The following is a 24,952-nucleotide window of genomic DNA, read 5'->3' on the forward strand; positions in this document are numbered from 1 at the left end:
GATGCTCCCTCTGTGAAGCTTTGTGTTTGTGTGTAGTGCCTTTTCCCTGCAAGCACTGTGGATTTTTACTAAGAATTATGTTTTCTAGATGAGCATCAAGGTCATTTAAGACACGGGGGCATGTTCTATTTTTTTAGTGACCAGTTGTTTCCTTTGAGGTACCTTTCCATTAACACCCATGGTGTTCACGTGTCCTAAAGTTGACACATGAACAAAGATTTTAGCAGGTTGCAGACATATCCGCAGGTGTTTCCTGTTTCTCCTGGCCTCCTTTTCAGCTCTTTCACCTTCGTCACATATTGCACCCCTGGTGTGATCTTTGCAGGACATTCACTCTTGGGCAGTTCCTTCATTTGTTGTCTTATCATACACCAGAAACACCAAGGCCCTGTGACGGTTGTTATCATGGTTCACACCAGCCAGTCTTTCTTGAGAAGATGAATGTTTGTCTTTGATTATATTTTCCTTTGGCATGCAGAACATGAGATTCTAGGGTTTTTAAACATAAAAGTCAATAAGGTTTTTCCACATCATCTGTCTTAATGGGCCTAAAGCCGCTATTGTTTTGCCCACCCTCAATCCCCCCAAACCTGTGAAAATTAACAGATCACATGACTGAAGTTCAGACAGAAAGTCACATGATATGCTTTTCTCATTTGTTAGAGAGGACTAGACTTACAAATGAGCCAGTGAGGAATTTAGCTTGTGGCAAAAGTAGTATTTAACTTTACTTTGTAATGCAAAACTGCTAATACAACAATAATAAACTATTACTACAAGTAATGTGCTCCGTTAACATGTTTGAAGAAATAAAAGTACAAATGTATTGGTGTTTTATTGTTGTTGTTGTTTTGTATGTGATGTTATTAGCTAATCATTGTTGTGTTGCATTTATGCATTGCTGTTGGTAGTGAGGTGGGTGCAGAGAGGCGCTTAGGCATTTTTATGATGCTTTCAGGTAATTCTTAAAATTCCTCATTCAATACCATACCTACTTGTCTGTATCTTGGAGAGATGGTGGAGAATTTCGTCTAATAAATCCTACTTTTGTGTATATTGCTTAGGAAAGTAACAAGCTCAAAATCCCGTGTGTTAGTGAGAAATGACGGTTTCCGAGGCTGTCAGCGGCTTTATACCACGCAGTTATTGGGACACGCCCACATCAGAGCTCCCACCACTCACAGGGACGAACGTGATTAGGTCATCGCGCCTTTCAGTCACGCCCATCTACCGTGGCTTCCTGTGTGAGCCGTTGGACTCGCTCTATCTGCAGCGAGTCTCCGGTATGGACACAAGCTTCACGGCAGAACTTTTCACAGGAGATTTTATCGCTGTTGTTTTCCATCTGACACGGCTCGTATCACTCGGAGATGGATTTCTGAACGGAATAAGCCGAAGCTGAGCCCGACTCTAGTTAAATCTCCCATTTGAAATCGTTTTTTGTGTGTTGTTTGAGTTGTTAAAGGAAGAGGGGAAAATGCCAGTTGCAACTCTTCTGCCTTTTACCGCGACCCCGAATAGGAAGTCTGCCAGCCCGACTTCTTTCAGGTTGACAGAGAAATTTATTTTGTTATTAGTGTTCAGCGCTTTTATAACCCTGTGTTTCGGGGCAATTTTCTTCCTTCCGGACTCCTCCAAGCTGCTCAGCGGAGTTTTCTTTCATTCCTCCGCGGTCGAAACGAACACCCACACCGGTCCGGACAGCAGCGACGCGGGTTCGGCTGGAAACGACGACAGGCTCCTGGCAAAAATCAAGAAAGACCACGAAAAGGCTCTGTTAGAGGCTAAGGATACTCTACAAAAACTTCCCGACGTGATACAAAATGACATTCTAGCTGATAAAGCGAAAGTTACAAAGGAGAGCATGGGTAAAGGTGCGAAGGATGGCAATAATTTACCTTTCATAGAGTACCACCGCCCGCCAGGGGCGACGGGACTAGAACCCCAGGACCCAGAAACCAGGGAGAGACGGGCTAAAATCAAGGAGGTAAGGATCTGGAGAGGATTCTTGTCAAGCTGAGCTCCTTCTAAAATCCAATATTTTAAATGTGCCTTGGCGTGTGGCTGTTTGGAGTCATGGGAGAACGTGACTCAACACGTTATAGGGATTGTTCACAACCTGTCTGCTATTCGGCACACACATAAAATGCAAAAAAAAGAACTAATGTAAATGTAAATTTAACTTTAGCCACGACAGTCTTGTTATCCCGAACCGCTGATTTACTTCACGCAGAGCGGTGGGAGTTGGCGAACACCAGGTACACAATTAATCATTTTAGTTAGTCGAAACAAACTGTGAGGTGGTTCTTATATCCGAAATTCACAGGATATATGTTAATGTTTATCTAATCATATTTCCGCGTGAAGAGATCTCTTTATGCTCTTCGGTGTACTTGGCAGTTTAATTAGGGAGCTTTTTGAACGCAGTTAGTAATACCGTTTTGCCTTTCCACTACACCGGGGGAAAATCAGGAATGCTTGCGAGATCCACTGCCCCCCTCCGGGCTGACCTACCTGTCTTTCAAGTTTCCCAGTCTCAGGGGCTGGTGCAGAATCAACTGGTATTAGTTGGTATATTCTCGGATGGTGGCTGGGAGAGGGGGGTAAAACACACCTTTTGCATCCTTTCATAGATCTTTATGTGACCTAGATTTTCAGTGAGCTCCATCATTCCTAACCTAAAAGGATTTGTTTTAAATAAAGAACGAACGTGTGCGTCTCTCTAATTAATAGTATTAATTATTGCAACAGAAGCTTAATTCGCTCTTGTGTTTATTTACAGTGGTAGTGTCACAGCATCTGTGTTTTTCGTTATTGAATGTTTTTTTTGTCACAGCAGATGGAAACAACGTTAGCCTTGTTGCCTGCAGCAGGGTGAAAATACCAACAGGTAGCATGTCTGCTATTATTGTGTTATGCCAGTGCACAGTGTGCGTGTGTAGAAATAAGGGGAAATCCCAGCCTTGAAGTCACAGAGGTGGTTTCAGGCAGCATCTTATGAAAGCAGCCAACCTGCTGTTTCATCTGTGATATTATGATCCTCGCAGCGCTCGACTGATACTAAAACATCCTCACTAAAACGTTAAATCAGATCTAAACCACTGTGATAGTGGTATGTGTTTGTGTCATTTTGAAAATGTGCATTGCAGGTGATGATCTCAACACTAAACGCATGTTTTGAAAAGTCCAAAGAGGGACTTTTTCTTGATATAATGCAAATGGATTTTGGTGCCAAGACTTGGGAGAATCTATAAAAACAAAAGCATTGGGGAGCAAAGAGGTAGGAAGAGGGTCACCACAGCTCTTAGGGGGTTAAAGGTACCAAACTAATATAGTGCCTGTCCCCTTGTGCTTCCAAAATTCCTTTGACACATTGGGGCATGGACAAAGGGGGCCTTTAGGGTTGTCATGTGGTGTCTGGGGACTCCAGTTTATTAAGCCAATCCTATGGGTGCTGAATTATATCTGCGCATGTAGTTTTTTCTTTGTTTTATTCCTTGAGGTGGTCGTTGAGGAGGCTGCTGCAGTCTGCAGGCAGCACTGCAGTCAGTCTCTGCCTGTAGACCCGTGGTCAATATTAGCAGATACAAATATCACAGCAGTGGATTCGCCTGACTCCTTAAATGATCCCTGACATTAAACCATGATATTTTTACTCTCAGGAGAGAATTATAATAGGGTTTTTACCTCGATACCAAAAACACCAACCAAATGATCAGGGTTGTTGTATGAAAATATATTTTAGGGATATACTTTACTCAAGAGAGAAATGCATTTTTGGCGGTGGCCAAAAAAATAAATAAACAAACAGACTCACTAAAGTAACTGTATGGAGACCAGTTGTTTATGAAATCTTGTCATTTAACATTGATGTAGCTTACTGAAGCTTCATAACAATTTAACATGGCATAGTTTCATATTACAACAGGAGATTTTATTGATACATCACTCTGTATCTGTACTAAAGCCTTTTTTCTATTGTCTGTTATTAAAGACACAATGTACTGCAGATGGTTGACAAGCCGAGCTTAAGATGTGTCAAGTACCATTGAATAAGTCAGAAACCCTGCGGTCGTGCCATCAGCCACATGAATGTGGCATTAAATAAACCATGTCAACAAGAAGCCACTCTCTTTACAAACTAAGCCATGCCAAATGTGCATTTACACGTACTCACGGTCTTCCTGCACTTAGTATCATGATGTTAGGCAAAATAATACCGTGTTAATGTTTGTGTTTTGTTAGTGAGGTCCTAAATCCCATTTCCAACATCTCAGATGGATGTTTATGCTTTAGAGTTCAGCTGTGATTTTCAAAGCGACTTTAATAACCTGGGGGGAAAGTCAGCACACGACTGTCCCATTGAAAACACAATGGTTCTGAACCCTGTGGGGTTTTGAGGTCAGATTTTCGTGTTTATAAAGTACAGTTGTAACACATTGTATTGCTGTTTTGTTTTCAATAACAAAAAAATAATAAGTCCTGTACACAATACTTTGTTTATTTTCTTCCATTTTTGAAAATATCAGACGCTGTGTCGACTTGCATGCATGGTTATAAGTTTGATTCAGGTCAGGTGCTCTATTCAGAGCATATTTTTGAGATGAACTGTAACAACCTGCAGTAGTAAATCATAAAGAGATCCAGTAGTGCTTCAAGCAGTAAAATGCAACTTTTTCTTCATGAGTTCAGCTCCTGTTTGCTTGGCAGTAAGAGACTTTGAGCTGTGATCTTCTTTCAAAACAAAATCAGCTGCGTGTTTTATTGTTAAATGAGTAGACTGAGGCTAAGCGGAGGTCACTTTAGATCTCACCCAGACATGCATGTTAATCTCAGTTTCTGTAACTCATAGTGTTGCAAAAATTAAAAAAAAAAGGCAGAAAAGCAAACGTGTGAAGCTTCACCAACCCCAACTTTAACGAAGCGGCTAATAAACATATTGTAATCTTCTGGGAGAAGCCTTCCTTTGAACTAGAAAACAACACTACATAATAGTTGCTTTATGGCTTCTCATCATGGAAAAAAGCATGTGGCATATATAATAAAGGCTTATAAGAACTCAAAAGAAGTGTACTGACTAGATGTGTACTTGTACCGATGAGATGGTTTGAGCATGTGAAATTGGGAATATATTGGAGAAAAAAATGTTGAACATGGAAGAAGACAACAGAGGAGGTTTGTGGATGTAGTGAAGGACGACATGCAGAACCGGCTGTCGGTGTAACAGAGATTGCAAGGGATGGGAGATGGAAGAGATGGTCGTTGTGGCGACCCCTAAAGGGAGCAGCTGAAAGAAGCCTCTTTGATCACCACTGTTGAGTTGAAACCTCCAGCAGTAGCTGACAGTTAACAAGTTCAGTAAAAAAAAAAAGTTTTTTTTTCTCCTATCACACCTTTATTACACTGTAGTAGTGGCTTCAGAGATATTAATATCCTTAAAGATTACATAACAAATATGAAGCTGATTTGTATGAAATTTAAGCACAGATGAAGGAAGCAGTCATCAGTTTGGTTTTGAGAATCACCGACTTGATAAGGATAAGCCCAAGATGATGGATGGATGCGTTGTTCACGGTGGGGCATGTGCTGTATCAGCGCCCTTCTAGATATTTCTGAGTTGATTTTAGCCATTCACGTAGTACAGTTGGACCACACAGGTCTCCAGGTTTGTGCTGAACTCCTCTACAGATCACACTTTTATCTTTCTGCCATTTCTGTAAAGCCAGTAAATTTGCTGACCAAACACACTCTTACATGCACCCCATGATCTTTTGTGACCTCCTGTGCTTTTTTCTTTTTTATGTGGAGGATTTTTAAATTATCTGAGATCTGCTATCTCCCAGCTAAACTTCACCATCTGATCGAGTTATCAAGGGATCAGCCCTGCACTGAGCTGTCGTGTCAGCGGGCGCATGTTGAGTTTGAGATGGGCAGAGCGCATACAGCATGGGTCGCTCTGTAAAGGATAAATAGTTTGTTGGGAGTGACCGCCACAATCCTACAATCAGCTCAATCTATTTGTCTGACTCAAATCAGGCTCTCTGGAGAACCCCGCCTCCCCACTGTCAGGACCCCGGGCTTTCACATAGCAAGCTACTTTTCTGTTAATAACAATTTCTTCACCAAGATTAATTGGATAACATTTCAGTAACATTTGCAGGAAAGTCCCCTCCTGGAATGCCTTGCGATTTTATGAAGAATGAGAAATGTATTTTCTACATTTGTATTTTAACACAACCTGGCAATGCATTGAATAAACTCTTGTTAGCGGTTGAGTTAATGGGCTTATTGCTGACCCGTGTGCTCTGCACTTCCTTTGACGTAGGCTAACCACAGGTAAGATGCAGCTTGAAGCCTTCATTATGCGTTGCTGTGGACATGGACAGCTGGAGACCTGATGGCCAAGTAGCCATTCCTGTTATACTTCTTTGAAGTCCACCACCTGGGGTGCATGCTTAGTTTGTGGATTGCAATGCAAATTCTCCACACGTAACTCCGCGCGTACACAAAAAACAAGCAGGCACCCGGCACCCACCTTCTGATGAAATTTGTCACTCATACCTGAGTGGGCCGTAGTGGACGTGGAAAGTATAATGAAAGATTGAGGGTATTTTTCTTATTCTGTTCGATTTGATTTGATGTCAACATATATTAGACATTATAATGCTGTCGAGGTGAATGTGTAAACCAGTGTTTTTAACATTATTGCCAGCACTGTCTTCTGTAGCTCACAGCGCCTGAAGTTGTTTTTACACGACGCTGTTTAAGCATAGTTTAGCTTTTAAACTTGTCAGCTCTCTAACTGCTTTGGTTGAAAGAAGTAGTTGGATGTATTGTTTCTCAAAAACCAAAAAATTATCGGTGATGGTGGACAAGCTAAAGCTGGTCCTCCCGCAGTGCAGTCGCCTGTATAACATGATAGTTAACGTGTCATAACATTAATTATAAAAAGACTGTTTAGAGTCACTTTCTTTTTTTGTTTTGTTATGACTGTGTCAGATTAAAGAGGCCATTTCCCAGTCTGCAGTGAGCTGCATATTGTCCACAGCTCTTGTTGGTAGGCAGCATTCTGTGCACCATACTGTGCCCTCCCCCGTACAATGTTATGCAAACACAAACATTAGGGAAAACGCCATCTCCGTCTCTTTAAGTTTCAAAAGACAGAGGATGAGGCAACAGTTTGCATTTATTTGCATCTTGTACTGTGGAAATTTTATCTTTCAAAAGACATTTTTAGCTGCTTTTTTAGCCCAAACAGTCCAAGCATTTTTTTTTTCTACCAGTGAAAAATGGTTTGTGCAAAGGTGAGCACAGCCTTAGTTTAGGCAAAGCTGCACATAAGAATGCAAATTTCTGTATCAGTTTGATAAGGCACACAAACACAGTGTTTCACCTACAAACTCTCCTGTAATAGGCCTACATGATGCCTGATTATATCCATAGGAGCAGGTAATTGTCCAAAAATAGGAAGTGGCAGTCACGTGCCTTCTGCCCTCCTGTGTTTAAACTCATGGTTCCAAATTGTGTGACCATTGTCTTTGAGCATTCTCATATGGCTTCAGGTGATGTGTGTCAAGTCAAACCAGTCAAACGAGTATGTCACCTAACAGGAGAGGTTAGCTGCTGCTAATAAGGTGACTCATCAACACCAAAGAAACGTGGCTTATTTCAACAAAGAGCTCAGGCTGAACCAGAGGCAGCCAGACTATTTATTGGACTGTGTGAAAATGTTTAATAATGTATTGGAGACGAGTAAAGTACTGTATATGCTAATGGAGAGGTGACACGCTTGCAAAAAACAAATTGCAGTTGTCATGCTATGTGCAAATTCTACAAGGGGGCTGTCTGAAATATAATCAAAAGAAGAATTGAACACGTGTCAGATCACATAAAGGCTGTGAGTACATTTTGGCATGCTATTTGCTTTGCCTTGGGCACAGAAAGTTTGGAAACCACAAGCTTAATAAAACTGACTCTTTCTAGTAACGCCTGTGAGAAAAAGTGACTGCAAGTTTTGTTCCAACTAGATTCTCCCAGCACTGTTTAGAGTTTGTGTGAGAATGTCAAAAAAGCAGGGACTGGAAAAGCATGTGGATACAGCTTAAACACTGCAGGTCAAAGTACATTTGAACAGTAACAGGCAGAAATTTAGCCACAGATCAAATACATCACATGACAGTTTGAAGGACATGTCGTCCTATTCATAAAACCATGTGCAAGGTATCAGTGCTGGAACTCAGACTGTTCTCTAAAAAGACTTCTCCAACTGAAAAGCAAAATCTTTGACAGCTGCTGGTTATATGCATGCCCTGTATATACAGCAAACCTCGTCTAATGGCAAACACATTGTCTTGCCCATTCCCCACGTTATAATGCCTCATAATCCATATCTGAAGGTTCACACATTTTCACTTTGGAAAAATGAGCCACTGTTATCAGCAGACACCTTAAGCTGAAGTATTTAAATTTGTATAGGAAGATGAGGAGTTAGGGCTCTGCTAGAAAACTTATTTAGAAAGGTTAAAACTATTACTTGAAGTTTTAACTCTACTTGAAGGCAGAGTAGGGGGGTCATAGGATATTATTAAAATATAGGCAGAATTCATACAGGTTCTCCTGGAGAATTCAAGTGAGGTTGTGAAGTGAAGTCGGTATCGCCTCGGTGCGGTGACCAGATACATTTCTGATCTACTGTGCCCCTTCGTAAAGACATACCAGCAGTATAAAGTGCAGACATAATTGTGCTTATGGTTTGATTTTGAAGCCAGACTTGAATTACAACCTAAAACACACCTTGAAACTTTTCCTTTCACGCTGGGGATGTCCCCGTCCTTAAAGACTCAACACTGAAGCTCTATATTTTGAGGAAGATTTTCGGTGCAGTGAAAGAGTTGTTGCAATGTATTATGCATACACTCACCTTTTCTGCTCTGAGCAACTGCTGCTGTCCTAAGTGACTCATCATCTTGTTCCTTGGTGAGTGTTTGTGTGTGATGAGGTGGAGCTTGTTGTTGTTTAGTATGCAGATGAAATGTAAATGAGTGTTTGGCTAGCTATAAGGACAGTGTGCCTGCAGTATGTATCTTAAAGGACACATCATCCTGTCAGTCCTGTTACCTCTGTCAGCACAGACTCGTCTTTAAACTTTACACAGTGGAAACTCTAAGGAGGGGCTTGTGCGACCACATCCTGCTGTTCAGAAAACGACGGATAAATGCTGGTTTGTAAAGGTCTTTGGCTATCACGCATCAACTGCTGAGCAGTGATGAAGCATTAGTCTTCACTTTCTCTTCTGACATCTGTACAAGCCAGTCATTTCCTTCCCCCTTATTTTCTTTACTTTCCTCTGTTCTCTTCATCCACTCTTCTGCTACCTTCTCCGCTTTTAACAATTCCTGTGTTAAGGATTCAGTTCAGTGGTTTTTGCCCACTCCCAACACAGTTATGTGCTTTACACTGTGTCTGGTGCTGTGTGTGTGCATGTGAGTGTGGGTGCGTCTTTGCAAGCAAGCATGTGTTTCACAAAAAAGTAAAAGCTGCTTTGCCAGGCTTTGGAGCCTGAAATAAAATTCCAAGTCTTTTTTTCGGGCTAACTTGGCAGCCTCTTAGTCCTATTTCTGTATTGACCCTGTATGTGTGTGTGTCTGTGTGTGTCAGATAGAGTTACTGCCAGCCCCTCCAGGTGCTCTGTTTAATTGTCTAATGGCTATAATAGCTGAGGCCCACAAACAGCCCAGCAGCCTCCTGCATAAGTGTGTGTGTTTATATAGAGTAAAGGACTTGTGTGTTTGCCAATCCTGACAGTGGCGCCTCTCTTCAATAGCAGTGCCATTATTTTGAAAAGACATTAGTCATCAATAGCTGTGTTTACTTGGAATCTTTCATGTCAATAATCTGAATAAAACCCGATCGAAATGGAATTGCCTGACGCAACGCTTTAATCTGAACAAATTGGCTCACTTGGAAAGTAATTTAATGCTTTAAACATTTGTATAATTTGATCTCCAAAGGGAGATTTGTCATATAAAAGGCCCTTTGATTGTGCTGTTGTTTTATTTAAAGGCTGTCTAAATCGTCTTTACATGCACTCGTATTTAAATGAAATCGATAGATGTCACATCTGTTTTCCAGTTTCACAAAACTGTCTCTATGTCCGGTAGAAAGGAAACTAACATCTGGTTTACTTTTTCTTCAAAAAGCTGTGTAATTAATAGAATTTTTATTTGAATTTCTGTTTTAGCTTCTACTGATTATTAAGATAGGATAATGATTGTTGTCCTGCATCTACTTTGTTCTCTGGAAATGTAGATATTAAGGAAAAAGAAGTCTGAATTCACTTCCCACCAGGCCGCGGTATGTTTAGTTCAGTTTACATTTATTTATTTTATTTATTCAGTTTGTAGTTGTACTTCATGGAAATGCACTTTTTTTTTTTAAAAGCCTGTTTTTTTTCTTCTTCTGTTTTTAAAACGTAAAAATATCACAATTTTTCCAAAGTATATCAGTAGTGGAAGTAAATTCTGTATGAAACTTTGTTTTAAATTGTGTATTTTGTATTTACTTTGAAGATTGTTCTCCACCCTGAATGACCCTCGAATGACAACACATAGTTTCGGCAGACTTGTGACATATTAGCTTCAGCTTGTGGTGTTTACATTAGACCTAATTTAATGTTAATTGTTGCAGACTGCACTTTTTGACACCTAGTAATTGTCTCTGACTTTGAGTGTTTATTCTGTTTCTACAGAAGAAGGCAGCTCGGAATTGGAATAGAAAAACCACACATTTGATCCAAGCATAAAATATGTATCTGTATAGAACAGAACTTTCACAGTGAAGATTTGATTGTAAATTCTAATTGTTAATGACTAAAAATGTTGTATGTATCAGGATGTGTACTTTCTACCTTGTGAAGACAGATTATACTGCACCTCTACCCTGAGGCCAAGACACTGGGTGGCACGAAGGGCCGAGGAATGAATACTGTATTAGTGTAATAAAGTCACTGTGGATATACGGTCCTAGTGGATAGCCCACAAGCCTTTGGATATTTTAAATCCATATATTAATATAGATCGTTACTACAAGGCTCTTAAAGAGTCAGTAAGGATTGATTGGTGCAGTGTTTGGGTTTCTGGAAGGTATATAGTAGTTTGTACTGGGAGAGGATGAGGATGAATGTACATGTTCCAGGTCTCCTGGCTGTGAGGTCTCTCTAATGACTCAAGGTGAATGATAGGGGTAATTCTGCATATGCGCACATACACATGCACGCACACACATACTCATCCTATTGCTGTATGGGTGTCATATTTATGTCTATGTGTGTCTCGTAGCCTTTGTATAGTCAGATCATATCACAGGGTGATGCCCTGCATCCCACACACAACAGACCTAAATGCACTGAGGGTGTGGTGTATATTAAGCCTATAGCCTGCATCCGTCTCAGTGTACATCAAGGCCTTTACTGCTGTTGTAGCATCTATCCTCCCAGCTCCTTTTTAGCTCATGCATAGTTATTGGTCTGATAAGCATACGGAAACTGTTTTTCTGCCATGTGTAATTGAAAGGCTAAAATATATATATATTTATATATATTTATTTGTTGGGTACACTGGTCAGACAAAACAAGTAATTTCAGTGTTTTATTTTCAGCTTTAGAGAGTCATGACATTTCACTAGCGAGTGTCATCGGTTCACTGTGAAAATTGTGGGACAGATTTACCAATGCTGAAAATAGTTTGCATGTTAATATTTTGCAGCTTTCTCACACATACACTTTACTTTGTCTGTATATTTTAACAACTCATTCTATTAGTTTTCTGGGTTTTCTTTTTTCTATAATCATCTGAAGAGCAAATGAAATAACTCTCTCTGCCCTTGATTGACCTGTGAATCTTCCCGTTCCCCAACGTGCTCATTGTTTTGATAGAAATCAGTGTTTTTCCCCAAAAGTGGATTTCATTCCACTGTGGGATAGATGCTGAGCAGACGAATGCCAGCTGCAGTCCACGATGGTGGATTAGTTCATCCACAGGGTGAGAGACTAACTGGAATTGCAGCTGATAATTTCTCAGTTATTTATTAGCTTCATAGCATCGACTCTAAATCAGTTTGGACTGTGGATCTAGAGATTATGGCGTATAGACTGGCATAAAGTCGAGGTTATTGCTTATTGCAGAACTAATTTTGATATACAAATCTTGGTAAGGTATTAATAAGTTAAAAGCATTTTACACTGAGCTTCATTTCAGAGGTTTTGATGAATTAAGATGTCAGGCAATGCCACTTCAAACTGTTAATACTGCATGTTTTTAAGCATTAAGTGATGTTAAATGAACACAGTTTGCTGCACAGGATAATGATGTTTTGTTATGAGTCATATTGGGAATCTGGAGGTTTGAAATGTGCCTTCACTCATCCAACAAAAGTAAAATTGTCAGTCAGCTAATGCGGCAGTGCCTTTAGCGTAGACACCACTAAGAAGCTAGCTAAATGAATTGTCAATAACGATTCATCAGTAACCCTTCGTGGGCCCTCCACGGATCATCCAGATCACCTCTGTCTCCTTCAGCCCTCTCTCCTCCCTCTCTCCTCCACTTACATCATATTGTTTAAGCTTCCAGAGTGCTTGCAGTCCAACCATCAGCAACAGGCAGAAACAAACTGAGGGCTTTTAAAACTGTCTAAACAACACATGTATTTGTAGTCCCACATAAAAAGATCTGAAATGGATTTGCAGGTTGGTCTAAAGGAAGTCTTGTGGTGTTTCAATTGGTACTCTCGCACTCAGACTTCCAGTGTACACCGGCTGACATTTTTACCTAAAGGTGTGCTTTGCCTCTCTTTACCAAGTCCTGTCGATACACCACAGGCTTTGGCCGGCAGTAGGCAATGAAACTGGGTTTTGGCATTGGTGTGTATGTGTGTGTGTATATTGTTTTCTTCATCTTCATGCTGTGGGGAATTGCCTATTGACAGATTTCACTGACTCTACCACTGTGACTGTGATTTATCTGAGAGCATTGCACGTGGATTCTGTTCTTTTTTCCCTACAGTCATTGTCTTTGTTTCCACTCATGTTCCCGTTCTCTTTTTACAAACAGAAATCATAGTAATATATGACAGGGCTGTATTTTTTTATTTTTGTGTATCTGACTGTACTTTGATAAGAAGGCTTCTTGTTCTCCGATCTACAAGGTTTTTAATGTGAAACATTTATAGGGAGTGTGTTAACTGCAAGGTAAACCTGGAACAAAGAAAGGACTCAAAACTTATCAATTAATTAGCGAGCTACAACAACAGTGATGTTGAAAGGAGAAATTAGGCTGCTCAGAGTGCACTGGGGCATTCAGTATGTCATGAAAATGCATTTCATTTCATTCGACAACTATTATATGGATAATTAGTCCGTCTCTTCAAACCTGACTGTTGTTTGAAAGCAGGCTTTTGTCGTGTAAATTGGACTATTTGTAGATAGAAGCTGAAAAAAAAAAGAAAATGGGGAAAGAATGGGAAAGATGCAGGTCCCAGGCTGGTTTCAGATCTGGAGTGCATGCTGTGGATTTTATTTTAGATCATTAGCTATCTGCCGTGGGAGTGCAATATTATTAGCCTCCTTTTTCCTTTATACAATAATATATGCTTTGTGGTGCTGCTGCATGGGACTTTGGGTGAACACATGCATGTAAAACATGTTAATCACCATCCACACTTTTAGTGAGATTAGTGAGGCCAGGAGGTGAGATAAACAGTCAAAAATAAACAATCTAACAGTCCGAGCTCATTATAAGTTACAGATTACATTTTAAGTCCCTTAAGTAACTAAATTGGAAAATCACATTTTGTTGAAACCAAACCAAAAGAGAGAATTGAAACAGAATTATCTTAAACGATTTAAGGTAGTTTAAGATAAGAAGATATTTAAATTTATGCCAAGATGCATAAATTCAACACTGTGAGTCTGCTGATCTCAACTAAACCAATATTGTTCTTTGTTGTAATGACTTTCATCTTTAGTCTAATCACTTTGTTTTAATAGCATTAGCCATGTGAGAGGAGCTCGTGATTAGAGTATTTGTGAAAACAATTGGATACTAATGACAGAAAGTCAAGAGAATAGGTTTGTTGAAACAGGTTTTTTTTTCTTGTTAATCATCACTATATGACAATAAAACATTTTTATCAACCACCTACATTAGAAGAATAATTTAAGATTGTTAGAGGATGGGCTTCGTCGCTCCTATCTGACTTTAAAACTGAAAATTATATTAAATTCACATCGATTTCTTTAAAACAAATTGATTTAACTGTTTTCGTAGATTACAGCGGTGCGATCTGTACCCTTTTGTTAAGTACTGCAGTCAAAATGGGTCATCTTTGTCATTCATGTAGATCTGAGGGGGAAAGTTAATGACAGTCATGGGGAAGTATTTCTCTGTCATGGCTTTCATTGTCTGCACGCCTGCTGCAAAGGATTTTTGAAAGCAAACAGTGGGATAATCCCCTGACTGTTAATTAGCATGATAAAAATGTTTGTTTTGTTTTTAAGTGTGAGGAAATGGAGCATGGGCTGCGTGGCAGGTAACTTTAACTATCCTTACAGTAAAATCAACCAATAAATCAACATTTTAAAGCTGGCATTTAAAACCCTTTTCTTCTCAGGGTGGTTTACATCTTTGTCACATTAGTTTTACCCTTAAAGAGCTCGCACCCCTGAGCCCTTCTGACACACAATGATAGACGAGAACTGAGCTAATCTAGTTAAAAGTTCCGTCCCTTTATACAACTTTCATATTTTACATTTCATGGCAGCTGCAACAAACAACATTGATTTAAAAAGATTGAAAAGACCAATATTCCCATGAGGCAGTTTAGAAGGGCTGATTTCGTCTCAGAGGAATACTGTTTTGTTTGAAGTTCAGCATACAGTAACTTTGTATTAGGATTCTGATAATGCATCTATGATATATTTTCTTGTGTTATTAAGGCAAGTTGTAGGTGGATTTCTGTTTACTGCAGATAAGTGATTTTAATTCTGGTAAGCATTATGGTTGTTTAAAAAGTGCATAAAAATAAACACAGAACAACAGTCGTCTGATATATATTTCTTTATTTGTAAAAAATAAACCCTGAACACAACATGTCAAAACTAGTCTGCGGTGGTTTTTTGGTGGATTGAAGTTGCTCTTTATTGTAACATTGCCTGGAAAATGAGACAAAGTTCAGGCCATAATGATCACATGTCATTTGATAAGAGGCCACAGTCAGCTGATCGTGTTTCCTATAAGGTTAGGTTGCAGCTCACTCAAGTTTCCTCTTCATTCACTGGTTAGCTTTGATGTCAGCACATCTTTATATGCTACTCAATCACGTAGACAAAGTCCAAGAACACTAATGTGCAAATTCATCTCCTGTCAACAACTTGTCTGCGTATTCTTGGCAACCATCAGCTTTTAGAGGCTGGCACAAACAGGCTGGCAGCTTTCAAATGCTTGAGTTGGTTTGGATTTGAAGCCCTTCAGGCTGTGTTCTCCGTAGGAGATACGGTATTTTGTGACCAAGCTTTGTAGCCCACTGATGGTGAATGCTCTTGGATATTCAATATTAATGTGTCTCAAGCACTCCAGGGGTTATGGCCGGCTGATTCTCTTCTCGTAATCCAATTCAGACTAATACCCAGAATCACAAGCTGTCAATCACATACTCCATTTATTTTTCAATCTCCCCTTCCTTCCTGCTTGCCCTTTTTTCCCAGTGTGAAGGCTAGCATTTTAAAACTGCACCCCCTGACTTCTTGCATATTATATCAGCTAAAGACCTGCTGATCTCCTTTCACAGGAAAAGATTGGAAGGATTTTTTTTTTGGGCTCTTGCAGGGAAAAGGTTGTGTAGTATATTGTGATTCAACAAGTGTGTGGCTGTGTTGACCACAGAAAAGACCTTGTCCTGCTTTGTACTAACTCTTATTACAAAGTAAGAAACTTTTACTGCTACTGCTGTTATTGTTGCTGCTGCTGTGCTGTGGTTTTGGTTTGAATCTGGATGCTTTGTCCTTTCATTCAATCCAAACAGAGCAGCTGAAATAAGTTTTAAGAGCTCAAGCAGCATAATAACGTACACGTCTAACTGATTAAATAGTTTTGGAAGTTGGACCATGTTATCCACCAGTATCAGTCAAGTAATAAAACACAGATTAAAAACAGAGTTGATATATATTTTTCTGTAATTTCTAAACTGGTGCATCCATGTACCATAGGTTGATACTGATTGCTGTCCAGGATCATCAAGTCATCATCAGGCATTTGATCAGGATGCCTCCTGGATACCTTCTTTTCAAGGTTTTCTGGGTTGACCTAAATAGGAAGGAATGCTAGGTTGGACTCCACTTGGTGGAGAGACTATATCTCTCCCTGTGAATGCCCAAGGATCACCCCATAGGAACTGGAAAATGTTGTTGGAGCAAATCCATCCATCCATCCATCCATCCATCCATCCATCCATCCATCCATCCATCCAGAATTAAACAACAGGGCAGTGAAAGACTGATGTTTTGGTGAAATTATGTAACTATATATACCATCTATTTATTTATGTTGCTGATGATAACAAAGTCAACTAAAAGGATTTCCTTGTTGACTTGGAAGTTCATGATCAATACTGGAATACTGAGATCAGCATCTTCAGATGTAAAGCCAAGATGCAGTTATTCTGAAATACTAACAAACTAATGACATCTAAAAATATTTCAGAAGACTTCTCAATGCCTGCTGTGAAGGAAGCAAAATACTGCTTATCAAAATCCACGCCTCCTGTATAGAAATGTCTCACAAAGAGGGTGCGCAGTGCCAGAGTGTCTGTACATCACAGTGAATGTCAAGTTTAATGACTGTGTGGCTGTTACTTTGGTCATTAAATTTGTTTTCTCTTTGTTTTTGTAGAAATGTTTATCAGGTAGTAACAATGCTTTTCTCTTTCTAGAAACTTTCCCAGTACCGCTTTCCTGCACTTAAAAAAACAATTACATGCCCAACCACTTCTGTCACATTTATGCCATCACCCTAAACTTTTAGGCCACCCACCACATTCTCCCTGAACATAAGATGCAGATAGTTGTCTATGCAAAAAATTTTAATTGCTGTGAATCTTAATAACTCAGGTCAGACAACTCACACCATTGTATATGTTTTCATGCTTTTATATAAAATTGCTTCAAATTGCTTCAGATGGCACTGAAGTAAAAAAGAAAAAGAAAATCACATCACATGGCTTGCAGTTTTGTATTCAACAGTAGAATAAACTTAGAGGTTAAACCCCAATTTGTTCTCTAATGTGAAGGTGGGTACTGTAAGACTAAGTCGTTTGCCTTCTACCTACCTGTCTTCTCTTTATTTATGCCCTCTCTGCTTTTCCCCCAGTGGTTTGAACTTCAGCGTGGATTCTTTTTTTCCCCTCCTGTCAGACACTTGCACTGGCTCTGTGCTGTAATGTGCTCAGTTCAAATTACTATGGAGCGAGGCAAGCCAAATACACAAGCTAAATTATTCAGCCCAGCATCCTGCAGCCACTCTAACACATAGGAGAAAGACGAGTGTCTTTGTGTTATAATGGTAATAGCTGAGAAGTTGCATTCAGTGTGTTTTGAAAACAGTTTAAATAAATGGAGTTAATGAGGCTTGAACACGGAGATGTTTGTGGGCATTTTGCAATTTTACTAGAGGTATTTAAATAGAAGAGTCAGCAAAGGCATGAAGCAACCATCCATCCAGCCATCCGTCCATCTGTCCATCCGTTCATCTGTCCATCTTTTGCAGCAATTCTAGATATGGGTTGTAGGGGCCATAGACCCAGACCCCCTTCCCAGCTACCTCCTTCAGCTCACCTGGGAGGATACTGAGGCATTCCTTTGCCAAAAGGCATACTCTCTACTGGCTTTAGGGTGGGACCCTAGTGACCTTGTCCTGGTTTTACCTTGGGGTCTCCTTCTAGTTGGCCAAAAGTTTCACTTATAAGGCATTCAGGAGACATCACATCAGAGATTTATTGAGTGCAAAAGGTCATTATCACCAAATAACTACATCCGTGTAGCCATAATGATCTCAGTAGCTGTTTTCATAGCCATGAGCTAAAACTCCTGTCACCTGATGTCGACAGTTATGACTGTGAATCTCGGTGTTTAAACACATCTACCAAACAGCAATAAATGTATCCCCGTGGCACTAGACATTACCAAACTCCACACCTTTCTCTCCAACTCATTATCTTTTTTTCCTTCTTTATGGATTTACCTGTTTTATAGATTTTTCTCATAGCAGACAGTGTTATGGGCGAAAAAATACAAGCATATCTAATAACATCTATAAAGGCTTTGTTTTGCCTTTTAAGTGAGCCAGTAAGTCAAGCCGGTGAGTCAATATGCACAATACCGAGGCCGTGGTATTATGTCCTCCCACAGGTTAAATTCTCCAGCAGCAGGAGCCGGTGCCCTCACATTACCCTCACTGAATGGTATCTTTACTTTAATGGTCACATAAATAAAGTCGGGGCATTTATGACCCATCGAGAACTACTGAAGACGACTTGCGCTTGTGTGTTTGTACCACAGCGAATGTAGTTTATATTACTTACTCTCCGAATCTTTAGGTATCTTTGTAGAAGTGGTCTTGGAGAGTTCTTGAATTAATTTATGGGATTTTCTTTTCCCCCACTAAGGAAAAAGACTGATTATCACTCGGAAACATTGAGTAATATAACAGAAAACTCTGGAAAAACAACTGTTATTTCCTGTTTTGGTTTCTTCTCTAACCTCTAAACTCTGTGTATGTCAGTGAACATATGTCTATACTAGAGCTGGGCGATATAAGATTTTTTTCATATCACGATATGTTTTTTTCAATTCAGGCGATAACGATATCTATCACGATATAAGCCAAATAACTATATTTGTAAGATTTAAATGTGCCGTTGCTCACAAGTAAAATGTGAAATAATCAGCAGCTTGTTTTGATTTAAATATTTATTTCCCATAATAAGTTCAACAGGGTAGATGTACTTAAGGAACATGAGACTTTTTCAGATAAATAAAGGCAAATAGTGCAAACTACACAAAAGGCAGCCGCTAAAGCGTTTAAGTTTCAAAATAGAACAAACGAAACAGACTAAATTGTCAATTCCACTTAGAAACAAAATATTAATTCTAAAAATAAATCTTAGTTTGTTTTACAGAAGAACAGACAAAATTGACTAACTTTTGTTAATATCAAATAAACTGAGAACTAAAAGGAAATTCTTAATCTCTCCTTGTTGTATAGCTGAGCTTTTCAAACAGTTTTAACAGTTACTTTAGTCTGACAAAAGCCGAATGACGAATTAGCGCTTTCAGTCAGAGATTGAGCATGCACCGGCTTATTGTATTTCCAGACTTGCTTTCGGCACAATTTACAGTGCGCGCTACTCAGTTTTTTGTCAGACAGAAATAGCCGAAATACCTTCACACTACGGAACTTCTATGGCTCTTCCGTTCGACAATCTCTCCGGCATTGGAACCATCATCTGTTTTCTCTTCGGTAACCTTCGGTCACGCTTTCGGTTGATTTTTCTCTAGTTGGCACACTCATTTCCTCCATTATACGGGCGGCACGGCGGCTGGCTGCTTCCCAAACAAATACACATGTGCAGCTTGGCACTTATGCTGTACGTAACAAGTCACGTGACGTGACGCTGCGGCTGTGATTGGTTCGGCTCTGCGCTACTTAATTTGGATTGGCTGTTCTTCTTTTTTTTTTAAGAGTACAAGAGCGGTGAGGTCTATCGCAATAGTTTAATTTTTCTATCGAGAAAAAGTTATTTCGCAAAACATATCGTTATCATTCTATCACCCAGCTCTAGTCTATACCTTAACACCGTAGACTGATGAAGACTGACCCCACCCCCACCAGAAACTGCTCTAAAATTACCGTGCACAGTTTGACTTGTGGCAGCTTTACCAGGAGCAGTTTGCACATAGTTGTGTTTTGTTTATGTAAAGGAGTTACGAGCAAGATATTTTGACAGCTCAAGTCAGTTTTTGCTTTACATATTTATAGCTGCTGTGGTTTCTAAACGCTTTCAGCTTGGAATAACGCCACTGAGTTGATTGTGTAATAGCAGGAAGGGAAGAAACATCGCAGACTAGTCATAACGGTTGCATCTTATTACAGTGCCGCACTCAAACTCTTTAGAACGACTTGTTCTTTCATGCACGTTTGAAAAGGCAGACTACACGGCTAGTTGCTTCATTTAATACACCTGTGGGAATGTGTCTAAAAAAAACACCTGACTTCAGTGATTAAGAGGTTTGTTCATATAGTGTATGTTTTACTTTTCCTGAGCACTCAGTGGTTTTACACTACAAGTCACATATACCCACTCAACCACACGTTCATACAGTTTTATTAGATGCTTTTACTTTTTTTTTGTTTTTACCTTTCACACTGATGATGTATCAGGGGCAATTTGTGGGTCATTATCTTACTGTACCCGAGTTACAGCCTGTGTTTGGCTGCCTTTTCTGGGACCTCAGTTACCATTTTCCTGCTGAGTTTCCTGCTGGGCTCATTCTGTAGATTCAGGTCTTAATAATACCAGCAGCAATGTTGATTTTGTGAATTACAGTCCCTGTGCAGTGGTTGTACCCTCATTTTATATGCAGTCTATGGAAACAACCAGAATTTGGATTTAATTTGACTCATAATCCAACAAAAACTACATTCACATCAAATCCTCCAGCAGAAATCCACTTGTAGAAAGCATGCCAGTCTCACACAGCCACTTCTGCTTTTCTGGGAGAGGAAAGATTAGGACCGATCTGTTTCACAGAAAAGGAAGAAAGGATTTGGGCTGGCCATGTCCCGCCACTGCTCTAATAGTTACAAATGGAAGACTTTTAAACTGTTTTAGCTGGCTAAAGAAGATGTATTGGGTTAATGCCCAGATAGTGCGGTAGAGGGATTTGTGGGTTTCCCATTGGGACCTTTCCTGGACAATTTCTCCTGGAGTTTATCTGCGTGTCTGCGATGAAAATATATTCAGAGAAAAGCTTTGTTTTTGTGGGAATTAATCAATTGTTTCTGTCTTGAGTGCAGCAACTTTATAAGCAAATTTTAACCAACAAACTGAAAAAGCCCATTCTTGTTTGGTCTGAACTTGTTAATGTATCAGGTAGGGCACCAGAGCTTTTACTTTAGTGCTTAAACAGCTGACAACTTTATCCTTTACAAGGTTGCAATAATAATAATAAAAAAAGATAAAAACCTGTTTTCCTCTACCTTTTTTAGGATGCTATGTACCACATTCATCCTTTAATGTGATATTCAGTAGTCCTAAACTGCACTTCAATGGGCAGGTTTTTAATCACTGCATCTTCCATAGCTGTAACTGTGCAGTAATTATGGCTGTGACTTTCCAGGTAATTTCAGGTAATACATTTGCCTAAAAGATTACAACATGCCATGGCAACCTCTTTTTAATGGGAAGCGTAATTACACCGGAGTAGTGTGAAATGTTATTTGGTCTTTTTAGTGGAAACACGGTCTAATTGTTGCATTATCACAAGTTAACTGTCAATAGCCGGGAAAATAATGAATCTAAAAAGAAGAACAGCATCTGAAAAATAATACGTAATGAGAGAACCGTACATGTTTTTCTGTTCCTGTTTTTGCTTTGACAGCAAATTTCCCTAATTTATGTGGATGGTTGAAGACAATGAGCCTCACCTATTCTATGGAAGTCTATGGAAAATCTGCCTATGACCTCAGTGAAAAGTTTACTGAGGACTTTTTGGTTTCAATTGTTAGTTTCCAGTCTGGCTAAATACAACATGATGTTCATTTATATGTTATTGTTGCTGTAGAAGTCGAGAAGCAGGCTAAAGCAAGGGTTCTTTGGATTGATAGCTCAGATCTGTACAAGTGTACAGAGTCCCTTGATTTTTCAGTCAGATCCAACAAGCTGGTGGTTAGGAAAACACTTAGGTTGAGGCCTCATCTTGGGAATACAATGGGACTGGCTGCATCATCCTGCACAGTGTGGCAGGAAGTCGTCGGACACAGGAGTGGTATAGAGAACCGGCCAACTTTTTATATAAAACGGTCCAATGCAGACTGAACCCAATTCTGAAATGCTCCTAAGATGATTTTAAACTCTCCAGACGATAGTGGGTACATAATGATGGTCATGCCAATAGTTTGCAACCCTGTACTGGATGAGTAAATGTGGTCTACATGAATTTTAGTGGGACGCATCAATTAAAGAGTTGCAGTAAACCGGGCCTATTTGTTTCCACTTGAACACTAGTTACCAGTCCAACTGATTAATTGTCCAGTGTCATTGTTGATGTTATAGAAGTGTTTGAAAGCATGTTTAGTAAAAAGGTTAAAGCCATAATAATGTGGCAGCGGAGACAGAAAGCTTTTTAATTTGTTTCTGTCAAATGGCCAAAATGGTCAGTTTCCAGATTTTCCCCTCAAATCAGCCAATTCAGTTTCCAAATGTTATTCTCTGTTCTGCTGGCCCAACTCATTTGAACAAGTGCATTTCATTTTCTGGCGTCCTCTGCCGTTGACTTCTCATCTCTGCCAACCTGTTAAGCAGATGAGTGATGAGCTCAAACTCGGCCGCCTCCCGCCTTCTCTCCCGCCTGCTTGTACTGAAGTAGGCAGTGGACGTAATAGAGGGCAGCAGAGAAAAATCAATTTGCTTTTCGCAAAGTCTTCATTAGTTTGCCTTTCGTCACGTTCTGGGTCAAACCCAGTTGGACTGCTTCCTACAACCAAGAAAAAGGTCAAGTCAATAATTGTGTGCATGTCTTCCAATACAGCTGTACAGAGCGTACTGCGCCACTGAGAGTTTTGAAAGAGAACGTTTACTTCTCAGATGTATGGTGCCAAAGTCACAGTGAAATAACTTTTGTTTGATAATGCTCAAATAAGTAAAATAATCAGAAGATGTCCTTTTTATTGTTTAGGAAAAAGTTGCCAGGAAGTAAAGCAAAATTTGGCTCGTAGTTCAAATTCCTTTCCAGCATTTTGAGCCAACGTGTTGTCAGTGACCTTTCTCTTGACCTAATACATCAGGGTTCCTCCTGCATGTGAAGGATTTTGGCCTTCTACCAAAGGATTGTAATAAATATTTTTAAACCAGTTTCCCTAGTTGTAGTGCAGCCAATAGCTGTCACAATAATTTCAAAAGTGGATGCCATCACTAGATTTGTTTGTTTGTCCCCCGCAAAATCCAACTAGCCACTTTATTTTTACAAGATATCCAAGTTATTTTACAACAGTTTCAATCAGCGATTAATTTAATTTTAGTGTTCTTGACTATAAAGTAGCCAAATGCACAAAATAAAATAAAAAAACTTCAGCCATTCTTTGGTCTATGTGCAACAAAGAAAGGCAAATGTTGAATTTGAAATACCGGTAATCAAACAATACAAATCATTGTGTTTTGACAGTGTATAGAAGGAAGTACTTTCTTGGAGCTGTAGATGTGATTTGGAAAAGCTGTAAGAAGAGCAATGAGTCCACCATTGCGATTAGGCTTAATCAAAAGTATTACCTCTACTTCACCTCCACAGATCTGGCAGAGCAGTTTCAAAATAAAAAGGTTTATGCATTGTTTAAAGAAGGTTCTGAATGATTTCACACTTTTGAAGATGGTTGTTACATTGCAAAGCTTTGACAGAAAATTTGACACTAAATTCACTCAAAAAGACAAATCCATGCATCTAAACAAAAACATTTTTTGCTCGTGGCTATTTTTCAATCTCAATTTTCAAACAGATGTTGAGCTCAATCAAAATATAGTCATGACATAGTTTATGTGCCAATTTTGATACTTGATATGTATCCATTTATCCAAATAAATCATCCAGTGCACAAATTGGGCATGATTTACTTGATCATAAAATATTTTTTTTTATTAATCACATTACCAGAAACAGCAGGAACATGCTTGAACTTATTTTAAGTAAAGATAAAGGCCCTTATGTATACATACATATACTCAGTTTGTCATGTTTTTCTGCAGATAAAATGGAAACAATCACATCACCACTATTTTAATGTTCATCTTTTATTGTAACATCTTTGTTGGTGATAATTGAGCTTCCACTTCCACAGTTATTTAATGTCAGGTCTTTAACCAGTCAGTCACAGATATAGATTTCCTCCCTCTCTTCAATTTCATCCTCTCCCTTCCTCTGCGGACTGCCGTCGGCTAGTATTGATTAGTGTGTATTGTTGCTTTGTAGGTAGGCTCAGTCTGCTGACCATATTATCAACACTGTTAGGCACCAATCAGGCTCTTGGAAGCAACACATTTATGACCCCGATAAGGCCAACGAGTTGTGGTACAAGCTTGGAGATTTTTCCTGTACAGAAGAATTCCTGGGATACCCCAAAGAAAAATCCACCCACAATATAATAAAAACTTTTTTTTGTGAAAATCTAAATGATTTATTAGTATTTAAATACATTTTCAACTGGATTGGCTGAAATACAAGATTTCAGTATATAATGGCCAGAAATAACAACATCCATGGTCACCCTCCAAGGGCTCATTCTGAACCAAGAAGAAAACACAGGAAACAGCAAATATTAGATGTGCTGTCTGCAAATGACTTTACTGGATTGCAACTGAAGTACTCCTTGAAAGAAGTCCAGCTTTATTTAGCCAGGGAAGGTTTGACAGGATAATTTGTTCGTCTGTAGCTCAGAAGTTCTTTTTTTAAAATGCAGAGAAAAACCTCTGAACCCTATCCATTCAACAGAGATTACTAGATACTGTGTCAGATTGTGTGTGTGATAAAGCAGACTGTGTTATTCATTAGTTTTACTTTGTTTTGATATAATAATATCACAAAGATGTCTTGCAAAAACATGAGTTTGACATGAAACTCAGCGATGTTGTGGCTGCT

General features: G+C 39.3%; 1 protein-coding gene across 1 annotated transcript in view; it reads left to right on the forward strand.

The window, feature by feature from the left end:
• The first annotated feature begins 1,263 nt into the window (after positions 1–1,263).
• Positions 1,264–24,952, forward strand: part of man1a1 (mannosidase, alpha, class 1A, member 1) — a 172,325-nt gene continuing 148,636 nt past the window's right edge. The window contains exon 1 of the mRNA XM_086264886.1: positions 1,264–1,987. Within this exon, the coding sequence (XP_086121012.1) occupies positions 1,478–1,987 (510 nt within the window). The 5' untranslated portion in view covers positions 1,264–1,477. The remainder of the gene's footprint in view (positions 1,988–24,952) is intronic.

The sequence above is a fragment of the Aulonocara sp. 'chitande type north' Nkhata Bay genome, linkage group LG15 (genome assembly GCF_057382095.1).
Source record: "Aulonocara sp. 'chitande type north' Nkhata Bay isolate Kocher_YH1m ecotype deep benthic linkage group LG15, A_spYH_male_GT1.1, whole genome shotgun sequence".
NCBI classification, from domain to species: Eukaryota; Metazoa; Chordata; class Actinopteri; order Cichliformes; family Cichlidae; genus Aulonocara; species Aulonocara sp. 'chitande type north' Nkhata Bay.